The 22399-nt window shown below is 42.9% G+C and overlaps 1 protein-coding gene and 1 long non-coding RNA gene across 7 annotated transcripts in view; one reads left to right on the top strand and one right to left on the bottom strand.

Moving 5' to 3' along the window:
• The window catches only part of LOC139014970 (uncharacterized), a 30511-nt gene extending 10339 nt beyond the window's left edge, over window positions 1-20172 (bottom strand). The window contains exons 1-2 of the long non-coding RNA XR_011472397.1: window positions 19842-20172; window positions 15354-15475 (exon numbers count right to left, since the gene is read on the bottom strand). This is a non-coding gene — a long non-coding RNA (uncharacterized lncRNA). The remainder of the gene's footprint in view (window positions 1-15353; window positions 15476-19841) is intronic.
• PLEKHM3 (pleckstrin homology domain containing M3) overlaps window positions 1-22399 on the top strand; it is a 171241-nt gene that overhangs the window by 59927 nt on the left and 88915 nt on the right. For all 6 annotated transcript variants that reach the window (XR_011472395.1, XR_011472396.1, XR_011472394.1 and 3 more), the window contains exons 4-5: window positions 5329-5474; window positions 15618-15811. Coding sequence is in view for 3 of the 6 variants with exons in the window: in XM_070421986.1 (XP_070278087.1) it covers window positions 5329-5474; window positions 15618-15811 (340 nt within the window). In the remaining 3 variants the exon portion in view is untranslated. The remainder of the gene's footprint in view (window positions 1-5328; window positions 5475-15617; window positions 15812-22399) is intronic.

The raw sequence follows: 22399 nt of genomic DNA, 5'->3' as shown, positions 1-22399 counted from the left end.
TATTGCAGTGCTTGTGTTCGAGTAACCCTTATCTTATTGTTGTAATTGTTCTGTTTCCTTATTAGGTTCTGTTGTTAATCTCTTACTGTGCCTAATTTATAAATTAACTTTATCATAGGTATGCATATCGAGGAAACATAACATTATGTCTAGGGTCTGGTACTCTCCGCAGTCTTGGGCATCCCTGGGGCTCTTGGATCATATCCCTCACAGATGGCGGGGGACTAAACAGGTGTTTCTCGATGTCCCTCCCCCCCCCGCTCTTTTCATTACCGTTATGTAGAATTCCGTAGCCTCAGTTCCACGGGCTACAGGTTACCTAACCTGAGAACACATCCCAGCCCGCCCCCTCCTGCAGTGGAGGATGCAAGCTGGCCCCAGCTTGGCTTGGTCTCCACTTCCTTTAATGGACACCAGAACCACATGGCAAAGAAAGTGCCTCTGCTCTCTCTCCAGCAGTCCAGCGCTGTGCCCAGCTTTGTGCAGATGCCAGGCTCACTAAACATAATTTTCAATTGTATACCTAATGTGACACCTTATTTTTAAAAGTACATGTTTAACTCTTAACTGCTTAAAGAGCCTATGGTTACAGACTGGAAGCTGGGAAAGCTACGTTCTTTATGATTCTGCCCCTCCCCCCAATTCTTATAAAATAGCAAGTCATTGAACCCCCATTTCTGTTTTTTCTTCTTTTTGGCAATTCTGGTCTCTAAAGCATATGGTCAAGCCACATTTTGCACAATGCTTACCACAGCTCACTGTCCCATGCCCGGACCCTGGACAGAACGGAGGAGGGAGGGACAGGGCAGTCCTCTTCCCTCTCCTGGGGCCACCTCTCTCTGCCCTGTGTGCATACAGTGAAAGGGGTAAGCAACTTGCCAGTCTTATGTTTTCTATTTTAACGGAGCAAATGGAAATTTGTCCTTGCACTTTCTTCTCCTTTTTTTTTTCTTTTTTTCTTTTTTTCTCTGTGTCCCTGTTCTCTTCTTAAAGCTGTCTACCGTCCAAATACAAAATACTGGCTTTACCTTACCAAGCAGGGTAAAGGGGGTAGGTAGCACGGCTGTGTGTGTTCTTTCCTCAGTGAGAGACTCACCTGGGTCCAGCCAGAGCCCTTCTTACTTTTCTCTTATGCCCGTGAATTTTCCAACTGCTGGTCAGGGGCTGCAGGACTGAGCTGGTAGCCGTGCAATAGAGAAAAGCTGGCTCTTCCTCAGAGCTCAGCTCAGTAACGCCACGTTGCAGCCAATTGAGCTAGCTGGGTACACTTGTGAGAAGAAAGATTGTGCCTTTGCGGAGCGTTATGCCAAAATTTCTGCTTCAGCCCCCAGCAACAGATTCTTTGGGGTGTCTTAAAAGGCCATTTGGGAAATGGACTTAATGCAGCAAATAGGATTTCGGTTAAATGGTTACATTTGTTTCCCAAAGTGTATCAGGGGGAAGCTAAACTCTTCAGAGCATGTGTTCATTAAAGATTTGAAGTGGGGTGGGAAGCAATAAAAAAAAAAAAAAGGCCAGTGGGTTCTCTTGTGAGATAGTTTTTTGTTCCTATGAATTGAATACACTCTCTGAAAAGTTTCAAAAAGAGACTGGGAAGAATGTATTTGCTTTGATCCAACATGTGGAGTGTTCCCCACTATAAATGCCCTTTAATTTAGAAACATTGTTGAAAAGTCTATTTGAAAGTACATACAAATATAGTATGTAAATAAGCTCTAATTAGTTATTTCAATTAATTATTTTTTGTTTCTGCTTCCCAGCTCTCTTTTTCTCCCCATAATGTTGCTTGTCAGAGTCCACCTTTGGCACCCTCCAAAAAATGTGTTTTTCTAACAGTAATTATTTGAGAAAACACATTTTTCCCTCTGTGGAAAACTTTATAATGATAGTGGAATCCCAGATTCTGTATGTTTATAAGGAATTGTTTGAGACATTTTTAGTCTATGATTTGCTATTATATTGAAGAAGGAAATCTTGCAGTTAATTGAAAGAATGGGTGTTTCCTTCTTCAAATAAATGGTGTGTGTTGGTTTTAGAAAATGAATCTGCATCAGGCTACCAACTAGCTTCTAATCTTTCCCGACCATCCTATGTCCTTTCATTGGACTTGAAGATGAAAAGCTTTAATTCTTTCTAAGTCAACTAAGATTCTTCTCAGTGGGGACAATGGACGCTCTGGAAAAACATGAGTATAGTGAACTCGGGTTGTTCCTATGCAGCAAATTTTTGGAAATAGACTAAGACCCTGAAATGTTGATTTTGGAAGCCTAGAAAGTAAACTGTGGGACAGATGATGAGCTTTTCACTGATAAAGTGCACTTTCCTTGAATCCAATGAGAACTCTCTAGAGCTTGGAGGGCTTTGGCAGCCACCTCGAGACCAGGGAGCAATGCTCAGTTTTTACCACCTCAGTTCCTGGGTGTCGTTGGGTAGAAATGTAAGTTCCTGGGCCCGACTCCAGTCTACAGAATCAAAATCTCTGGGGTGGGGTCCACGCTTTTCACAAACATTTCTAGAAAATTCTGATGCTCAGCAAATTTGGCAAACTGCCGATTTAGGCTAACCCGTTGATTCTGCAGTGAGGAGAGCAGGCCCAGAGAGTTGATGGGTCAGACACCCATTGTACCCGCGGCAAGAACAAGCTTCCTGACTCTAGACTTGTGCTGTCTCTGCACCATGTATCCAAAACAGACTTAAGGGTAGGTTGAAGCCTACTTCTGTTACTAGGGGTGATTTCATCACCGAGATTTGGAGAGAATGGTTCTCAATAGGGTATAAAGGTAAAGACACCCAAGGCCTAGAGGTCGGAGGTTTTGTGCTGGGGCCTCTGTCTAAACTAAAACCTGAAGGAACCTGAGCCGTGTTGTCTGTTCTCTTTTCTATGAGCCTGGAGACCTATGCAAATAGGTAAGGATGTTTAGCTCATTTGTTAGCTCATATAGTTGAGCACCAGCATATTAGGCTTTGGACACGTGTGCCTGGTTGAGATACACATCTTTAGGCTATATGCTTTCTTAAAGTGCACATTTTTGTGTTTTAATATTGCCTACATATGTTCCATCTAGAAAATTATAATAAAGTCATTACAAAGTACAGAAGGAAAAACCCAGTAGTATTCATATATGCTACTGAAGCATATATGAATATCCAGAAAATGCTTACTGATGTTTATTATATTCAAATAACCAGAAAAGATAAAATAACCTAAATTTGTTTTTACAGTATTCTGTGGTGAGAGTTTCAACTGTGATGATATCCTGAATTTCTACAAGATCAGGATCACTATCTAAGTCATCAGGGAAGGCTGAGTTCCATTCAGCCTCACTTCAGCATTGAGTCAGTTGACTGCCTATTTTTGGAAACTGCAATATCCCAGTGTCTAGAATATGTCACAGTCCACTCAACTCTGTCCCATAGTCCACATAGGAGCACGTGTGTAATATGGAATTCTTAGAATAGGCAACGTATTTTCATAGGGAAATGAACAAAAGTAGGCTGCGTTAAGAGGCAGATCCAGGGTAGCAGGATCAATTCTAGAACAGCCATGGGAAATTTAAATCTCTGTGTAAGCATGTGGCTGTACATATGCTAAATGATATTCCGTTTCTCATCCCTTCCACATAAACATGTATTGATGGTCTGCTTGTGCAAAGCCTTGTGTTAAGTGCTGAGGATAAAAAATAGATCTGAGAAGTTTGCAGTGTGGTTCTGGCTGTCCCAGCACATAGAGAGGCCACCGAGCTGAAGGCAGTGCGGTCGGGGAGTGCAGCAGACAGCATTCCAGCGTTCAGAGCTAGTGATTGTGACGGCACCTCCCGCGCACCCGGCAGAGGCACCACCGTGTGTGTTGGGTTCTTCCTTATCTTTCACACATACCTCATCCCTCAGGAGCTCGGATTTCGTTGCTGTTCTAGGAAGGAAGAGTAGTATCGAGCTCTTGAAGCCTAACACCAACACATTTACTTCTGTCTTTCATAACTCTCCTATTTAAAAACAGTAGGATCTCCTTCCTTCTGGCCCATGCACTATGAAACAGCTTAATTACTGATGCCATTTTACTTGTGATGACAGTGAAAGTTCTGTGAGCTTTGTGATCCTTTTATTCAGGCTCTTCGTGTTGAATTAGTATCTTCTTTAGTTGGGGATTTGTTAAATAAATGTGTTTTAGCTCCTTCTAATGGAAATGGGGTGCAACACTGATCATTATTATCAGTAGTACTTTATTTTGTACCCATATATGAATTGGCTTAATGTGAGATTTCTTTGAAAAATGTAGTTCTTAGCACCCAGCCATGAAATGGGCCATATGGAAGGAGTTCTAAAATGAAAGCTGTAAATCAAAAAATGCCAGAAAACTGCTGCTGTTGATGTAATCATGACTACCTATTCTGGATTTTGTCCATTGGATTGACTGTGACAGCGTCTCTACACTCACCAGCAGAAGGTGGTTCCATCTAAAAACCAATGGCTCCTCTGCGGCAGAGCCATGGTTATTACCAGGACAGTGCTCACAGAACCCTTGGACACGAAAAGGGCCTTAGCCATCACTCACAGGCAACCAGTGGCCTTGAGTAATCGGCAGGATTTGGCAAAGTAGAGATCGGAGAAGAGGACCTTGTCTAAGGAGAAATAATGTGCACCAAGATATGGAGGGTGGAGAGAGCACACTGTTTATTTGGGGAACAGTGTGGAGAGTTCTCTGACTAGAATAAAGAGGTTATATTCCCACTGGAGAGTAAGCAATAGAGTAGGTAGTTGGAAAGGCGAGTTGGAGGCCAATTAATGGACAAATTCCTTTCATTTATTTTGGAAGCAAAGGAAGGCTCTACCTAGCAGTTTTTAGGATCATTTTAGAGTCAGACAAGCATAGATCAAAATCCAACTCCACCTCTTATTGGCTGGGTGACCTCAAGACAAAATACAAACCTGGCTAAAACCTTAGTTTATTCATCTGTGCAATAGAGCTGATATAGTTCTCTCATAGAGAAGTGTGGCTTGTATAAGATCCTGTATGAGAGGCCCCAGCAAAGTGCCTCGTGAAAACAGGGTCTCTGAGGGAAGCAAGGAGAGAGACAAGTGGAGGTGCAGGGAGGCTTACCGGCTGAAGAGCTGGAATCAGAACAGACCAGAAATGGACCAGTTTCAGTGGTTCCCCCAGGGAACAGGGTGGGGAAGCTCTCGAGCTGGGAAGGAGGACACATGCATATACATGGATTCTCTGCAACTTCTGTCCTGTTGTGGAATTTTAACTTGACATGAGTGTTGTGTAGCCTTGTCCTGTGCTGTTAAAAGTACAATAATCATAGACCTTCGCTTTGTTTTGAACAGGATGCCAGCGTTCCATAGGCCTTTCCAATGGGAAAGCCAAGGTGTGCAATTACAGCGGGTGGTATTACTGCAGCAGCTGCCACGTGGACGACAGTTTCCTCATCCCGGCACGCGTAGTCCACAACTGGGATACGTCGAAATACAAGGTAGGTGCAAAAACTCCGTGCACTTCATGACAGCAACTTGTCACATGGATTATTAAGATAATGACATGAGCATTTGGAGCAAACTTGAGGTAGTTTTATAAAAGCTACAAGATCTCCCACTTTATACTCTGCTGTGTCATCTCTCTTCCTTCTGTGGTCATAACCACCGGAACTCACATGCTGATTCCCACTTTTAGCTCCAGGTTTGCTACTGAAAGTGAGGTCTGTGGAATTAATTACCTAATGGACATCCCAGCTTTAGTTTTATTTATTTTCTTAATTAAATCTTTATTGTTCAGATTATTACATTAGTTACTCTTTTTTCCCACCATAACTCCCCTCCACCCAGTTCCCACCCCACACACCGCCCTCACTCCCCACCCACTGTCCTAATCCATAGGTGCACGATTATTGTCCAATCTCTTCCCTCACCCCCCACATCCCTTTCCCCCCCCCAAGAGTAGTCAGTCCATTCCCATTCTATGTCCCTGATTCTATTACAATCATCAGTTCATACTGTTCATCAGATTATTTATTCACTTGATTTTTAGATTCACTTGTTGATAGATGTGTATTTGTTGTTCATAATTTGTATCTTTACCTTTTTCTTCTTCTTCCTCTTCTTAAAGGATACCTTTCAGCATTTCATATAATACTGGTTTGGTGGTGATGAACTCCTTTAGCTTTTTCTTATCTGTGAAGCTCTTTATCTGGCCTTCACTTCTGAATGATAGCTTTGCTGGATAAAGTAGTCTTGGTTGTAGGTTCTTGGCATTCATCACTTTGAATATTTCTTGCCACTCCCTTCTGGCCTGCAAAGTTTCTGTTGAGAAATCAGCTGACAGTCGTATGGGTACTCCCTTGTAGGTAACTGATTTTCTTTCTCTTGCTGCTTTTAGGATTCTCTCTTTGTCTTTTGCTCTTGGCATTTTAATTATGATGTGTCTTGGTGTGGTCCTCTTTGGATTCCTTTTGTTTGGGGTTCTCTGCGCTTCCTGGACTTGGAAGTCTATTTCTTTCACCAGGTAGGGGAAGTTTTCTGTCATTATTTCTTCAAATAGGTTTTCAATATCTTGCTCTCTCTCTTCTTCTGGCACCCCTATAATTCGGATGTTGGTACGCTTGAAGCTGTCCCAGAGGCTCCTTACATTATCTTCGTATTTTTGGATTATTTTTTCATTTTGCTTTTCCGGTTGGGTGTTTTTTGCTTCTTCGTATTTCAAATCTTTGACTTGATTCTTGCAATCCTCTGGTCTGCTGTTGGGAGTCTGTATAACATTCTTTATTTCAGTCAGTGTATGCTTAATTTCTAGTTGGTTCTTTATCACAACATCGAGGGTTTCACCAGTCTTCTTGAAGATCTCACTACATTTATTGGCGGTCTCACCAGTCTTCTTCAAGATCTCACTACATTTATCGGCGGTTTTTAGACAGTTCTTTAAAGACCTTAAAAGTGTGGTTTTGAACTCTATATCCAGCAGTTTGCTTTCCTCCAATTCTGTCGTTTGTGTCCTGTTTCTTTATCTCGGCATTTTTTATGCTTCGCTGTGTCGATAGAGTGCCTTTCTGTGCTAAGTGTCCCAATTACCTGAGGTAGACACTCTTGGTGCACCCCCTTGTGGGCTTTGTGCACAGTCTTGTTGTAAATAAGCCTTGATTGTTGTAGTTATCACTGGGAGGAATTGACCTCCAGGCCAATTGGCTGTGAGAATCAGCTGTGTCTGCAGTGGGAGAACTTCTGTGCTGGAGACACCCCTCTGGGGCTAGACTTGCTTCAATGGGGCTTTGGTGCTCACTGAGTCTGCCCCCTGAGTGTGTCTTTTATGGTTCCACAGAGCTGCAAACTGGATGGTCCCACTGTGACCTCTGGGCTTCCTGGCTCCTGGATCTCTAGGGAGGTGCTAATCTAGCCTTTGCCTGAGGCTATCCAGCAAAAGTCTCCCTGCAGGGCTTGGGCGGGGCGGGTCCCACGGGATCAACAGGGCGGGGTTAGCTATTATGGCTGCTCTCAGTCTTGCCCTCAGAGGCTCTGCTTCTCAGTGTCCCATTAATCGCTGCAAGCCCCTTCGGAGAGAAAGCTGCCCTCGGGTTCTGACCGATGCCAGACAGTCCCGCTTCTCCCGTATGAGTCTGGGTCCCTAGAGACTCGCCCAGAACTGGAGCTCAGAGCCTGAGACTCCCTCCGGATTGAAAACGGCAACCGCGCCCTCAGCCGCCAGCCCGCTCCACATGCACTCCACACCTTAGTATTTCACCTCCGCACTGCGCCTCCTCTGAGTCTCGGAATGTTTTTCTCTTTCCTTCTAGTTGTAGAATTTCCACTCAGCCAGCCTTCCTGTGGTCCTGGATGATGTCCGTTCCGTCTTTTAGTTGTATTTTCGAAGTGGTTGTGGGAGGCAGCAAACTCCGGTGTTTACCTATGCCGCCATCTTGGTTTCTCTCCCAGCTTTAGTTTTAAACCTAGTTGTCTTTGATCTGTCTGGTTGGTTAGCTACATTGTACAGCTTCTCCACCCTTCCACAGACCACCCTTCTAGCAGGTACTAGCAGTTGGCAAGGTGAGGAATCCAGCCCCACACTGGGGTGGCACTTTAGGCTTAGGATTCTTTTATGGTGCTGTGCCTGCCACATGGCAGAGAAGTCTGTTACCTGGTCTGACTAGCCTGTCCTGTGGGCACCTCAGTCTCAGTACACCCCAAGTGGGCTTTATCACCCTCCCAGATGTCCCCCCCAAGTACACATGGCTCCACCAGTCACCACTGCCAGTGCTGGGAGACCTACTGGACTGCCCTCTGCCACCCCTGCCTAATCAGTTAACAGAAATCACGTGCAGAATTGTAGCTCTTGAGATCATGCTCTCCACTGCACCCACCACTAGACCACACTGACTTAAACCCTCAGCGTCACTCATGTGATGGAATTCAGTAACGTCCTAGCTGTGCTTTCTGCTTTCAAGTCTTGCCCCAGCAATATTTCAAAAAAAAGTCCTAGTCTCACCTTGGGTCAATTTTGTACTCTCCTCAGCCTCAGTTTCTTCACATTCAGAGTGGAGATAATAATAATAGTACCTATGTCATAAGGTTGTTCTTTGCTTAAATACTAAATGATTCACAGAAAGCACCTAGTGCAATGCCTGGTGCACATAAGTGCCCAGTTAATGGCAGCTTTTACGTGATTGTACATAAGGTAAATACAAATCTCTTAGCTTGACATAGAGACCTTTGTGACCTCTAGTCCCTGCCTTTCTAGCCCCTTCGCCCACTACCTCCCTGCCTCCACGAGTCTCTTCAGTAAGATCACACGCCTCCCTATCCCCAGTCCTGCCATTTCACACCTCTTGCCCTCACTCAGCACAGCAAATCCTAAACCCAGCTTAAACCCCATTTCCTCTCCTGATTCTTTCCTTCCCCTCTCCCAGACAGTTATCATTCTCTCCTCTGCATCTTGTACTTGACACTCTGCATATAGGCTATAAATATATTTGCCATGTGTTATTAGATAAAAACTTGCCTAGAAGGAAAGAACACTGGTTGAATTTGGTTTAGACAGTTTTGATTAATCTGTTTGGAGCAGGGATTTGACAGCCAAGAGAGATGGGTAGAGAGCAAGTGAGTGAGGCAGTCCTAGCCCCGTGATCATTGAGGGCTTAGGCTGTGGCACCTGCCTGCGGAATATAGACCAGTCAGCTGAGCTAAAGCAGAAAAGGTGCCACTGAGTGAGGAAAATGAGCAATTCAGGCATAGTTTATGAAGATATGAGAGGAGGAGGAAATCCAGGGCTGTTTGCTCTGATCTGTGAAGGCCACCCAAACCATTCATTTAGCCATCGCTGACACCTGCAATCTCTACACAGCAGGCATTTGCCATGGTGGTCATTCAAATGACGGTTTGATTTTGAGAGGATAGGTAACTGATTGAAGATGTCGGGCACCCTCCCTTCTTCCATGTTGCACGTGAGGAGGATCTTCTGTGTCAGACCATTCCTTCTTGGGGTGTCAGTGAACAACAGGAGATTTTAAAGCAAGAATAGAGCTGGTCGGTTTTATCTGGATCATCTCTCACAGGCATTAGGTAACTATATTCCATTTAGTGCAGTGTCTATCTTTGCTCAGATGCAGATTTAACTTAATATTCCTAATTGAGAGGATCAATTCAGACCTATCAGTCCCCCAAACCAGACATCTTTCTGTGAGATCTGCTTGCTCTCTCTAATAGCTAGTACGTGACTGGCTTGACTGGCCGTTTAAGCCAGTGAAAAAAGGGTTTTGCAGAGCAGGATGAAGTCTGTCATCTTAAGCGTTTCCTTGTCTGCCCTCTGGAGAAATAATAATCCTAATTATTTTTAAAGCAGGATTTCATCTGTTTTCTGGTGTACATCCTGCAAATTGAGTTGAGCTCCAGGATTACCCTGCAGCTAAGCCCTATCCTCAAATTTTCTAATGAAATTCTCTTTTGACCATAACTTCCCTCCACCACCACCCCCCATTCAAAAATACCAGCATGACAAAGAGGCGGTAAGGAACTCGGATTTAGCCTCAACTCTTCCTAACAGTTCCCCTCTGTTGTACTTTTTAAAAATATTTTTGTATCCTAGCCAGAACAGTCACATTCCATTTCACTAGGGGTTTTCCATGTTACGTAAACCATTTCCTATCTCTGTTACTTTGAGAGGCATTCAGAGCAGGCTCTATTGCCCTTGCAGAGCTGGAGAGTAGTTCGCCGATGGGGAAAACCACTTGTTTGGAGTCATTTGGAGATTTTGAGAACAAATTGTAGTTAAACTTAAGATCTCCTGATTCCTCCTCCATTAGCCCACAGTGCCTGTTTTAACAGGACCAAGAAGTGTTATGGTTGGGATTGATTTCAATAAGGAAGGCTTTCACCATGATGTTTCAGAGATGGGAAGAAAACCTTATACCAAAGCAGTGACTGGTTATTTGTGGGAAAATTATAGGCGATAACTTTTTTTTATTCTCCTAATTTTCAGTAATGCGACTATATTATTTTTATTATTTTGTAAATTGTCACTTAGCTCTATATACTTTACCAAAATATGAATTAAAACTTACTCTTTTTAATGCCTCAGAATAAGAATTATGATTGTTCTGTCCTGTGATAGAAAACTCCCACGTGCTTTAATGTGGGGTGGGAGGCTGTTTTTCCATAAAGAAATTGCCGTGTGCTGCTATACCTTTATTCTTTTTTTGAATATACTTTCACAAATTTCAAGATTCAGAAAGTACAGAGGAAAGTGCGTGTGTGTAATCTCCCTCCGGCAAGCAAATTACTCCTTTCTTACATATCCTTCCAGAGGTCATTTCTCATACCTGTGTTTACACAGAAATGGCAGTAGGCAGTATAGTACACAAGCTGCTCATGGAGAGCTCTCCATTTAGATCAGTGGTTCTCAACCTTCCTAATGCCGCGACCCTTTAATACACTTCCTCATGTTCTGGTGACCCCCAACCATAAAATTATTTTCGTTGCTACTTCATAACTGTAATTTTGCTACTGTTACGAATCGTAATGTAAATATCTGATATGCAGGATGTATTTTCATTGTTACAAATTGAACATAATTAAAGCAGTGATTAATCACAAAAACAATATGTAATTATATATGTGTTTTCCGATGGTCTTAGGCGACCCCTGTGAAAGGGTCGTTCGATCCCCAAAGGGGTCTCGAACCACAGGTTGAGAACCGCTGATTTAGATCATAAAACTCTTCACTGGGTTTTTTTTTTTTTTTTTTTTTTATAGCCACTCCATATTCCATCATGAATTTTACACACAATTTATCCAACCTGACTTTTTTTTTTTAATGGACATTGGGTTGTTCCCATCTTTTGCTGTTACAGATAGTGATTCAATGAAGAGCTTTATGCATCCTTTTTTTTCCCCAAATATTTTATTGATTTTTTACAGAGAGGAAGGAAGAGGGATAGAGAGTTAAAAACATCAATGAGAGAGAAACATTGATCAGCTGCCTCCTGCACACCCCCTACTGGGGATGTGCCCGCAACCAAGGTACATGCCCTTGACCGGAATCGAACCTGGGACCCTTGAGTCCGCAGGCCGACGCTCTATCCACTGAGCCAAACCGGTTAGGGCTATGCATCCTTTTGAATATAAGTTCTTTCATTTATGAGTGAGACTCCCTGCAGATAACTTCCTAGGTATAGGTATGTACATTTGTGAGCTTGATGGATATTGCCCTCCGTCAGGGTTCTGTGCTATACTTTTACCTTCTGTCTTCTTGCAGGTGACTTTCTTCCCTTAGGACCAGGATGTCAGCTTAGGACCACATCTGTCATCACTGTGCTGTCCTTTCCCACTTCATTACCTCTAAATAAGTTGAATCACATAGATGCAGGGCTGTGGAAAAAGAACCCCCTCACAGATTGCAGCACAGTCCCAGATTTGAGTTCTTATAGCTTAAACCAGGGGTGGGGAACGTCTGGCCCGCGGGCTGACTAAAGCTTATGAAATCATTTGGTCTGGCCCTGCCAAGGCAACCGCTTATTGAATTTTTATTTAAAATTCAATAAATCTAGGAGCTTTTTTCATAGCAACATAAGTTTATATTAAGTGAATTATATTAAGCGAATGATGTTATAAATACTCAAATGATCCTTGGCAGGAAAAGGTTTCCCACCCCTGGCTTAAACTATTTTGTTCTAAGGTAAAAGAGCTATGAAAAAATTTCATTTGTTAGTAATAAACACTAAGTATTATTTAGTGAAATACTAATAGGTCAATGAACTGTTGACCCTGAAAAACTGTTTCTAATGTGAATGGAATGGGGTCATGGAAAGAATGCCAAGTAAAACCATTCACTTTTTTAAAAAGAAAGAGTATCGGGTTCATCCATCTGCACTTGTGAGCTGAGTTTTCACTCTGACTTCTCACAAATTTGGTTGGCAAGAAGTAGGACAGTAGCTTTTAGGTGAAATATATTCGGCATTCACATATAACTCATGCAGTATTTATATTAACAAGAAAGAAACTCTGTCACATAAACTTTATCACCTAAGAATGTCATTGGCTTCCTTCCCTAAGTAACTCTATATTTTTTAACATTTTCTTATTTAAAAAAGCTTTTAAATTACAGTGGAGTTTGAAAGTGGAATCCTCATACCAGCATGCAGGCCCATTTAGAACTTAGGGGGGAAAGTGCTCTATTTTGCAAAAATGGCATTTCCTGCTGAATTTGGAGCCCTCTCAGAAATTTCCTCACCAGTGTAAATGATTGATTCTCAAAAGCAAGCATGTGCTCAGCCCGGCTGCCAAACACGGCTCAGCCTGCAGGGATCCGTTCACACACTCGGCAGCCGCGGTCACAACACGCTCTGTATTCCTAACACTCGTTAATAACCCGTGGAGCAGCGCCTCGGACGTGATTGAAACTAGCTCTGTTTTTGTTTTTAGTAATTTCGGTTTATGAATGCTGACGTCAGTAGCTGCTGTCCCATTTGTCTTACTGCTTTTACTGTCTCTGTAAAAGATTTTTTTTTTCTTCCTTTCGGGCTTAAGTGCCACCTGAAGAGAGAAGCCTTTTAAGGCCTGGGAGACTGGCCAGTGCCCTTTGTCCTTCTGTTCACCTACTAAAAGGTAGCATTGTTAACCTAATTCAGCAGGGCCCTGGCTCAGTATAAACACTGCTCAATGGGGCCAGAAAGACTAATTGAATTGTACAATACATCATTTTTCAGCAACAGTTTCAAGTGGGTTGTACTTCATTTTCCAGGACACCATTCGTTTTTCCCTCGTTTAAGATATTTAAATATCGCAAATATTGAACTATGATCAATAAAATCTGTTTGAACCCAATTCTGTCTTCCCCCACTGAGCTGTGAGCTACAGGAGGAAGGGCCCCACCTGGCTCATTCTCCACCACGTGCCTCGTGCTCACCACAGTGTCTGGCATGTCCCTGCGACTCTGCCTCAGAGCGAGGCATTGTTTAGTCCTGCCAACTGTTCTTTCCAGTCTGGTAAAACAGTCACAGGTTTTGGCAGATGCTAGGTGCGTCTTTGGAGCTGGAGTTACAGAGACTGTAAACTTCATTAATTTTAACTCTGCAGGACCCCAGAGGATTACACAGCACAGCAGGTACCTCCAAAATAATTGCTTTTAAGGGAAAAAATGATACTTTTAATAGAAAAAAAATTGATTCATATTTTGCATCTCTGTAAGGAGCATGAACTTTTATATGAGCTTTACAATAAAAGAAAATGATAATATTGAATTTCATAAACATCTGTTTTTAATCAACATGTAGTAGCCATACATTTAGTTATCACATGTGCATATTGATGGCTTTTCATGGCTGTGTCTGCTTGTTGTACTCTCCTCTGCCCCATCCTTGCCCACCAAGTGAATTTCTGTTTGTTTCTAGACCTCGAGCCAATATCACCTGTTTCGCCGGGCCTGCCTGGCTCCTAACCCCCCCTCCCCTTCCCCCACAGCACAGTTGATTTCTCCCTCCTTTCAGTCACCTGTGGATCTCACCCATACTTCTTTTGTGGTAGAAAACAGGCTATGTGCTACATGTATATTTTGTTTTAAATATTTGTCTATTGTACTAAACAGTGAGTCCCTTGAAGGTAGGGACTGTATCCTATTTAACTTCATTAGTAAGCTTCTAACCTAGGGTGTGAAACATAGTGGATTTCCATTTTTTTTTTCATAAGCAAAGTTGTTTGTTTTGTTTTTATGGTGAATTCCTGCCTTACTCCCAGTACTAGAGAGGTTTTAGAGGAAACTTGAAGAGGTTTTACCTTTCATAAATAGAACTAAGCCAATTCTATGTATCAGTAGTGAGTCCATGTCTCTGTGAATTAGAATGTACAGGCCCCCCAGATTACCCATGTGTCATGCATTATTTAAGCAACCCCCTCTCTCTCTTGGATGCATTATGTTTCTACTACTTATTTCTACTGATGACAGTGATATTTTATAGTCAACTTTCATTGTTTACTACCAGAGGTAGATACAGAATTGGATGAATAGGCTAGAGGCAGCCCAAGTTCAAAGTTGTTCTAATAAGAAAAACTCCTTTCTGTTCACTAAAGTGTGTATTTGAGCCCTAACTGGTTTGGCTCAGTGGATAGAGTGTTGGCCCACAGACTAAAGGATCCCAGGTTTGATTTCGGTCAAGGGCATGTACCTTGGTTGCGGGCTCAATCCCCAGTAGGGGGCGTGCAGGAGGCAGCTGATCAGTGTTTCTCTCTTGTTTCTAACTCTCTATCCTTCCTCTCTGTAATACACACACACACACACACACACATATATTTAAAAAAATAAAAGTGTGTGTTTGAGTCTGTTTTCTATGCATTGAAATTATTCTGCACATATTTATTTTTCAAAACTTTATTTCTTTGACTTTTGTAATATGTGCATAACTTACCTCTTTTTTTTTTAAAGTGGTATAGAAGTGGACTGACTATTCTCGGGGGGAAAGGGGAGTGGGGGTGCGGGAAGAGACTGAACAAAAATCGTACACCTATGGATGAGGACAGTGGCGGGGGGGGCGGGCGGTAAGGGCAGAGGGTGGGGTGGGAACCGGGTGGAGGGGAGCCATGGGGGAAAAAAAGAGGAACAACTGTAATAATCTGAACAATAAAGATTTAATTTTTTAAAAAAAGTGGTATAGGACACACATACATACGCATATACATATATGTATTTTTAAAATCAGGGAGTCTTAATCTCCTCTCCCTTCCCCCCCCCTTTTTTTTTACCTTTTTCTGGAAATAATTATAGAGTCACAGATAGTTGCATAGATAGTACACAGTGGTCCTGTATCCCTTTCACCTAGTTTTCCCCATTGGTTACATCTTAAATAATTAAAGTATATTAAAAAAACACCCAGAAAACTGACCTTGGTGTATACTGGGTCTGTGTAGTTCTGTGTCATTATATCACGTGTGTAGATCCAGGTAATCAGGATATAGAATTAATGCATTCCTTTCAATGCCAAGGATACTTTTACCAGTTGAGTTTCTGGAAGAGAGAAGGAAGACAAACTTCATATTTAGTTTGGGCTTTTCACTTGGCTAGGATATTTAAGCTGTGGTTCATAGTTTGAGGCGGCATGGAAAGCCGGACGCGTCAGCAGAACTGATGGAGGACGTTGACTTTGTAGGTGTCTAAGCAGGCCAAAGAGTTTCTGGAGTACGTGTACGAAGAGCCCCTGATCGACATCCAGCAGGAGAACCCCCTGCTGTACCTGCACGCCGAGCCGCTGGCCACCGTGGTGCGGCTGCGGCAGCGGCTCAAGTCGCTGCGAGCCTATTTGTTCAGCTGCCGGGCAGCCGTGGCCGAGGATCTGCGCCGCAGGTAAGAGGCATAAATGTCAGATGGCTCCAGTTTGTTTTTCTTTCCTGCCCTGGGAGGGTGGTGACATGATCTCTGAGGGCCTTCCCAGCACAGACCGGCTGGAATTCTGTGGTTCTGCCTCTGGGCTCATCTTGGACATTTTCCTCTGAGGTCCTCTATCCGACTGAGCCAAGCAAAATGGAAATAATACCTCAGCATAACTGCAGGCGTTTAACCCAAGGCCCGAGTTCCCAAGATGGCGAAGCCTTCTCTTACCTGTAGGTTAACTTGAGAGAATGTTGGTGGCAGTGTCTCTTCATGGATCCCTTCTGTGGTGTTTCCCACTTTTCCCACTTTTAGTTCCTATTTATCATCAGTAAAAATAAGCATGTTTGCAATATTTCATAACTTGAAAACATTTTTCAGTGGGAAATAAGTAGGTGGTTATGGAAATCTTATTTTCCACAGAGAGAGAAACTTGCTCAGTGAGGCAGGTGGTCGGGCCAGGACGGAAATGCACAGGCCCAGATTCAGCCTTTCATGCTCCCGTCGGTGCAGGCTTCCTGCAGCTTGTTGTCTCCGAGTTCAGAGAACTCACAAGTCCATACTGGGCTCAGATCTCTAAATCAAATCGGAGTGAAAATGTGCCTGCTCTCATCAAATTCCTTCTTTTACAGTTAGATTTTATTGGCATTTAAATTTTCACTCTTGGCTTATACAGACTAGCTTATACTTGACATAATTGTTGATGGTGTTCATAAGTCCCTAAAAATACCTTTTAATTTTTTTGTTTTAATAGAAATGACCAAAGCGTATATTAGTCATGGGTTTTGGAGGTACGCCTATGTGCATAAGTACCTTTGGAAAATATTAAAAGTGATATAGTTTGCTATTTGAGATCCAATTAGAATCCAAAGACACTGACATAACCCCAGGCATCTGAAGAAGACATTTTTAAAAGAACTAAATGTAGATAGTGAAGAATACATAATATGTAGACAAGCTCTCATAAAATAATAATGAAAAGGCAGTTGCCATAAAGCAAAATACCTCTCAGTGGTAGTCATTCTACTACCTAGTTGTTTTTTAGAAAGCACTAGAAAGTGGTCAGGATTTGTTCTTATAAAGTCCAGGCACATCTTAATTCTAAAACATCAGGGCTTTTCCTGAAAGGCAGTAGAATTATATGTCTCCAACCAATTTACCAACTAAACTATATACAAGAATTTTAACATTCAAAGTATTTTCAGTACCTTTTGGCTTTCCTCAAAGCTTATTTTTCTTGAGCCTATATATTTAGGTAATATTAAAATCTGTACATGGGAATTATGTTAGATACCTTTCTGATAATAGTTTTACTTTGGTTAAATATGCCAAATCAGGGCACGCATTTAGAAATTAAATAAGAGATCCTCCCTCCATATGGATGACTAAGAATACCTATGCTGTTCCCACTGTCTGGTGGTTTACCACCCTGTACTGCACCCATGGCCAGGCCACCAGGAAAGGAATGGAGGTTCTAGAGAGAAGGCATTCCCAACCAAGCCTGCGAGAATGAATACAGTAACTTTTTTCTTTCCCTTGATTTTTCTTCTCTGGACTTGTTCATGACCATTATGTAGTGCATGCCTGGCACAAGATAGGTGCTTACTAAGGATGGATAGGTAGAAGGAAAGAGGGAGGATGAATGGGTATTATGGTGCCACTTCAGACCACTGAACAGCGGCCAGTAGCCCGATTTTGAGGAAGGAGTCATCTTCAGATTCTTCTCTTCCTCACTCCCCTGTATGTTACTTAGCACAGGGTCTAACCCATCCAGACCCCTTAAAAATAGTTGTTGAATAACAAATCTAATCAGTCAAAAAGATGTATTCAGTTGGTTCTGTTTCTGGGATAAGTCTCAAATCTGTCCTCTGCTCCTCACTTCCAGTACAGCACCTGGTTTAGTCTCAGGATACTGCAGTATCCTTCTGTCTAATCTATCTGTTTCTTCCCAGTCGAACCTTCGCACAAGACAAATTATTAAATAACAAGTATGGAATTCAGGATGTGCCCAAATCTGGTTCATTATATTGCTCTATAAGATATTCTCTAATATCTTGCACTTCACACACAATTAATTTTGTTACTGTAGTTTCTCTGTACTTACAGGCTTGAGGTTACCATGTCTTTCCAACCTGGCACAGAGTAAAATATACCAGTAACAAGCATTCTTTCTACAGCCTTTGCAGCGAGGGGGCGGGGGGGGAGAAGTATGGGGATTTGTCTTCTTGAATGACTTCAAATCGTGTTTACTAATTTTGAAATATGACTATTTAGTGAAAGATGTCTAAGATTTTCTGGGCTGGGCCATACTTAATATCAATTCTGCCTACTTCAGTGTCTACAAAAATAGCCACAGATACAAAGGAGAACCACTGCCCACCTAATACGCTAATATCCTGTTGCCAGAGGTCATCTCTTACCTATCGTTCACTTTTATATGGAATCTGACTTTTTAGAATAATTAGCTGGCAGTTCCTTTAGAGATGAGAAGCTTCCCCGAAAGCAATATCCAAGGTTCCTTTTGTGTCCCCTGGGGATACAACAAGAGTGGAAGAGTTTAAACAGTGAGGAGAACCTCTGGGCCCTACTGATCTTACATATCCTTGATAGAAATTAAAAGAGCAAAGAAAATCCAGCTCTTATCTGGTCGTAAAAGGCATTCTCTCCTTGCCTGGTTTTTACCTCGGTAGAGGAGTAGCCATTAATCTCCAGCAAGTAGGCCCAACATGCTGAAGACTTGTCAGCACCATATAAACAGAATAAAGCAAACTGTTAATATTGCTGTCGTGAGAAAACTGAAAACAGACTGATTAATTGTATTGGCGCTCGCCCGCCAGGGAGCCAACTTTGGTCGTCGCCTTATTAGGGAAGTCACAGTTTGCTTTCAGGCCTTTCATTATGATGGCCGGCCAGTTTTCATCCTCACTGTTTTTGTTATTGTTGTTAAATGAATGCCTTGTTCTTGAACTCATACTGCAAATCTTGACTGGCAGAGGTAATTAGTTAGAAAAAGTCAGTGTCTTCCATGAAGTCTAGAATGTTTACAGTGCTGACAGTTCCGTTTCTGAGGACTCCCAGATGGCGACCCTGCTGGACTGGTTCAAGGCCTAGTTCACTTTTCATGAGAAGAGTTATTTAAGTGTCCACACATGAAGGTGCATGAAGAACTGTGGAAAGTGGAAGCACTGTCAGGGTACATTCGGAGCAGCAGCCATCGGGGGAGTCTTTGGGAAGGCCCAGCCCTGAGTGTCCCACTGAACACACGAGCAGTGGGATAAATGTGCACATCAAGTCACAAAGGGCACCTCGGGGCCAAGTTTGGCCCTCAAACATGGCCTTTCAGGGATGCCCCCTATTGTTGAAATAGCTCAGCTGGCGTGGCTCAGTGGTTGAGCGTCGACCTATGAACCAGGAGGTCATGGTTTGATCCCTGGTTAGGGCACATGCCTGGGTTGCGGGCTCGATCCCAGTGTGGAGCGTGCAGGAGGCAGCCATTCAGTGATTCTCTCTCATCATCGATGTTCCGATCTCTCTCTCTCCCTTCCTCTCTGAAACCAATAAACATATTTTTAAAACAGTTGTTAAAACAGTCGCTAACATTTCAATAATCAGGAGTTTTCACGAACACACAAAGGGAAGCTGGCCGTTTGGTTTCTCTGAGGAAATCGGAAGCTCTGACTGCAAGGCCTCCCTCGTGTCTGGCGAGCAGCCCTCAGCTTGAGGTCCTGGCCCCTCCACTCTGCTGTGGTCTCTGTGCCCCTGCTGTCTCCCCAAACTCAGTGCCATGTGCTGTAAGATAATGGCTGCCCTGGCTTTCCTGTCCCAGCCCACTTCAGTTATGGCTGTTGGTACCTGGGCCCGTACATAATCATGATTTCATCAATTAAGAAGAACTTCCCCATAAGTATGTTATTTGTTCTTTACAATAACCCCCTTGAATGGGTCGGACAGGTGGTATTTAGACAGAAGAGAAAGGACTGTGACTTGGAGATGCTACATGACTTGCCTGAGGTGACAGGGCTGGTGAGCAGGAGGGTCCACGCTCGGAACCAGGTTTTCTGAGGCTCCCATCGCTGCTACGTTCTTTCCCTGGCGTGCTTGCCATTGGTGAGGGTGATGTCCAGAGGTCTCCAGGCTCTGAAGAGGAACTGCTTTTAATTCTCCTGAAGCCTCGATTGAGGTCCACTGGGAGAGTGTGAGGGAAGGCAGGGAGTACTGTCCCGTGAGTGGGGAGGTGGGCTGGCTGATGGCACCCCTGCGCTCTCTGCCAAGCTCAGCCAGTCCTGCAGGGTAGGCATGACCATGGCTCAGCACGGTCTCTCTAGTCGGTGTTGACCAGACCTTTGCGTTTCACAGACCTGTACATTTAAAACAAAAATGTGGAGATATCTATAGGGTTGTCGTATATAAACGTCTGTAGCCAAAACAAACGTAAAACATTGTCACCCGTTTCTTACTATCATTTCATAAAAGAACATAGTAACACTAAAAAAAAATGGACAGCTGTATGAAATCAAATAGATTTAACTTTATTCTACTCTTCTTTTTTCTTCTTCTCATTTCATCTTGGACTACTAAAAACATCACCAGACCGATACCAGCTGTTTGGAGCAGCTTTTCAGAAATCCTGATTTAAGTCATATTTTCTCTTCTGAGTGAAGTGAAATCATCCAGTCCAGGGAAAGACATCCTAGAAATGAATGTGGATGCTGTATGTTTCCCAGTCTCTATCAAAACATGATTTGGGGACCTGGGGAGCCCGCTGACTCCAAAGTCAAATTTATATTATCATATAATTTAAAACTGGTTTCTCTCCGACACTAGTTGAGGCCAATAGTCAATATTAAGCCTATTCTCTCAGTTGCTTAGAGCAGAAGCGGGTCAGTTTGGGGAATACTAGTACATTAGTCCTACTTGTTTGTCAAGTTTAGTCCTTAGACCATTCAGAAACAATTTAACAGCTTAATTGGGAATCTCAAGAGAGTATGAAAAGTGATTCTTCTACCGCCTAAACCACCTCTTCTGTTTTTGATTTCACATTTTGTTTGAAGTTATAGTTATATCCAGCATTAGTTCTCAGTGACATATCAGCTTTACTGAATGATGAGAAATATCTATCACAAGGATTCCCATTGTTATTAACATTACGTATCCTGGTGAGTACCAGAAAAAAAAGGAGTGTGCACGGGGGTTGTCAGAATCTCAATGTGTCCCTCAAGCAAAATTTAGCAGCTTGCTAAGTTCTTAGAGGAATCCCCTTAAGTGTCACCTGATTTACCAAGACCCCCTTTCCCCTCCTTCCCTTGTTCCCCCAGGGAGAGCTGTCTTTCTCTAGAGTTCACTGGAGGGAGGCTATGTTCAAAGGTTAATGTGTCCTTTGGCCTCCTATCAAGGTGTCCAAACCTGAGCTCCCGATATCCCTGCCCCGACTCCTGTTGCTAACTGTTCCTCTTGCAGGCTTTCCCCTCGGGCATACTGGCACCTCCATTCATCCAGGTGTGCAGGCTGAACTCCTTTCACATTCTACACCCAGCCCATCAGCAAATCCTGTCAGTTTCCCCTTCAAAGTATATCCACTCGTCGCCACCTCCACTGCTACCACCCGGGTCCAAGCCAGTCTTGCCCCTGAATTATTGCAGTACTGGTCTCTCCCTTCAGTCTGCTCTTAAATTGCAGATCGGTAGTTTTATTGCTAGCTTTACCCAGTAGCCAGATAAGTTTCTATTCAACGAGTACAAAAAACGTTTTACATAAATGTTATAGGCACGCTTTAAAATTAAATACCCATTGCATTTTGAAGTTATTTATTACAGGCCCTTACAAGCTAATATCTTTTTAAAGTATGATACTTTATAAAACACTGTGTAATTTGAAGCCAGAGTTCTTGTGATCCGTCCGCAATGTGTTAAGACCACAGCTAGAGTTTACTAGATGCTGCCACCCCTGATCCTAATGATCTAATAGCTTCACCTTTTGCTCCAAGTAAAAGCCAAGGTCCTATGTGGCCCCATGCCCCATGGCCCCTCATTGACTCTGTCCCAGTCACACTAGGCTTCCTGTTGAGCACACCAAGCTGGCTCACTTGTCCCTCACCTCCCCTGTCCCCGCCAGATAACTTGCTTCCTTACCTCCATCATGTCTTTACTCAGCTCACCTTAATGAAGCATCTTTGGCCACTCTATTTAAAATCGCAACCAAGGAATAGTAAAGTACAGCATAGAAACAGTCAGTAATATGTAATAACTATGTATGGTGTCCAATGGGTACAAGACTTAGGGAGTGATCACCTCGTAAGGTATATAAATGCTTAATCACTATGCTGTACACCTAAAATTAATATAAGGTATGTCAATTGTAATTGAAATTTTTTAAAAAAGGAACATTAATGTGAAAAAAATTTTTTAATTTGTAACCATTGTCACACACTTCCTGTGCTTATTTCCTTCTGCTTACTACCACATAGCGTGGCATTTTATTTTGTCTGTCTCCCTCTCCTCCCTCCAGATGTAAGCTACAAAAGGGCACGGCTTTTTATCTGTTTTGTTCACTGCTGTCTCCCCAGGG

This window comes from Myotis yumanensis, unplaced genomic scaffold (genome assembly GCF_028538775.1).
Source record: "Myotis yumanensis isolate MYYU_CA2020_CCGP unplaced genomic scaffold, mMyoYum1.0.hap1 SCAF_8, whole genome shotgun sequence".
Classification (NCBI taxonomy): domain Eukaryota; kingdom Metazoa; phylum Chordata; class Mammalia; order Chiroptera; family Vespertilionidae; genus Myotis; species Myotis yumanensis.
The sequence above is the reverse complement of the archived record's forward strand: the minus strand, read 5'-3'. Positions and strand labels throughout refer to the sequence as shown.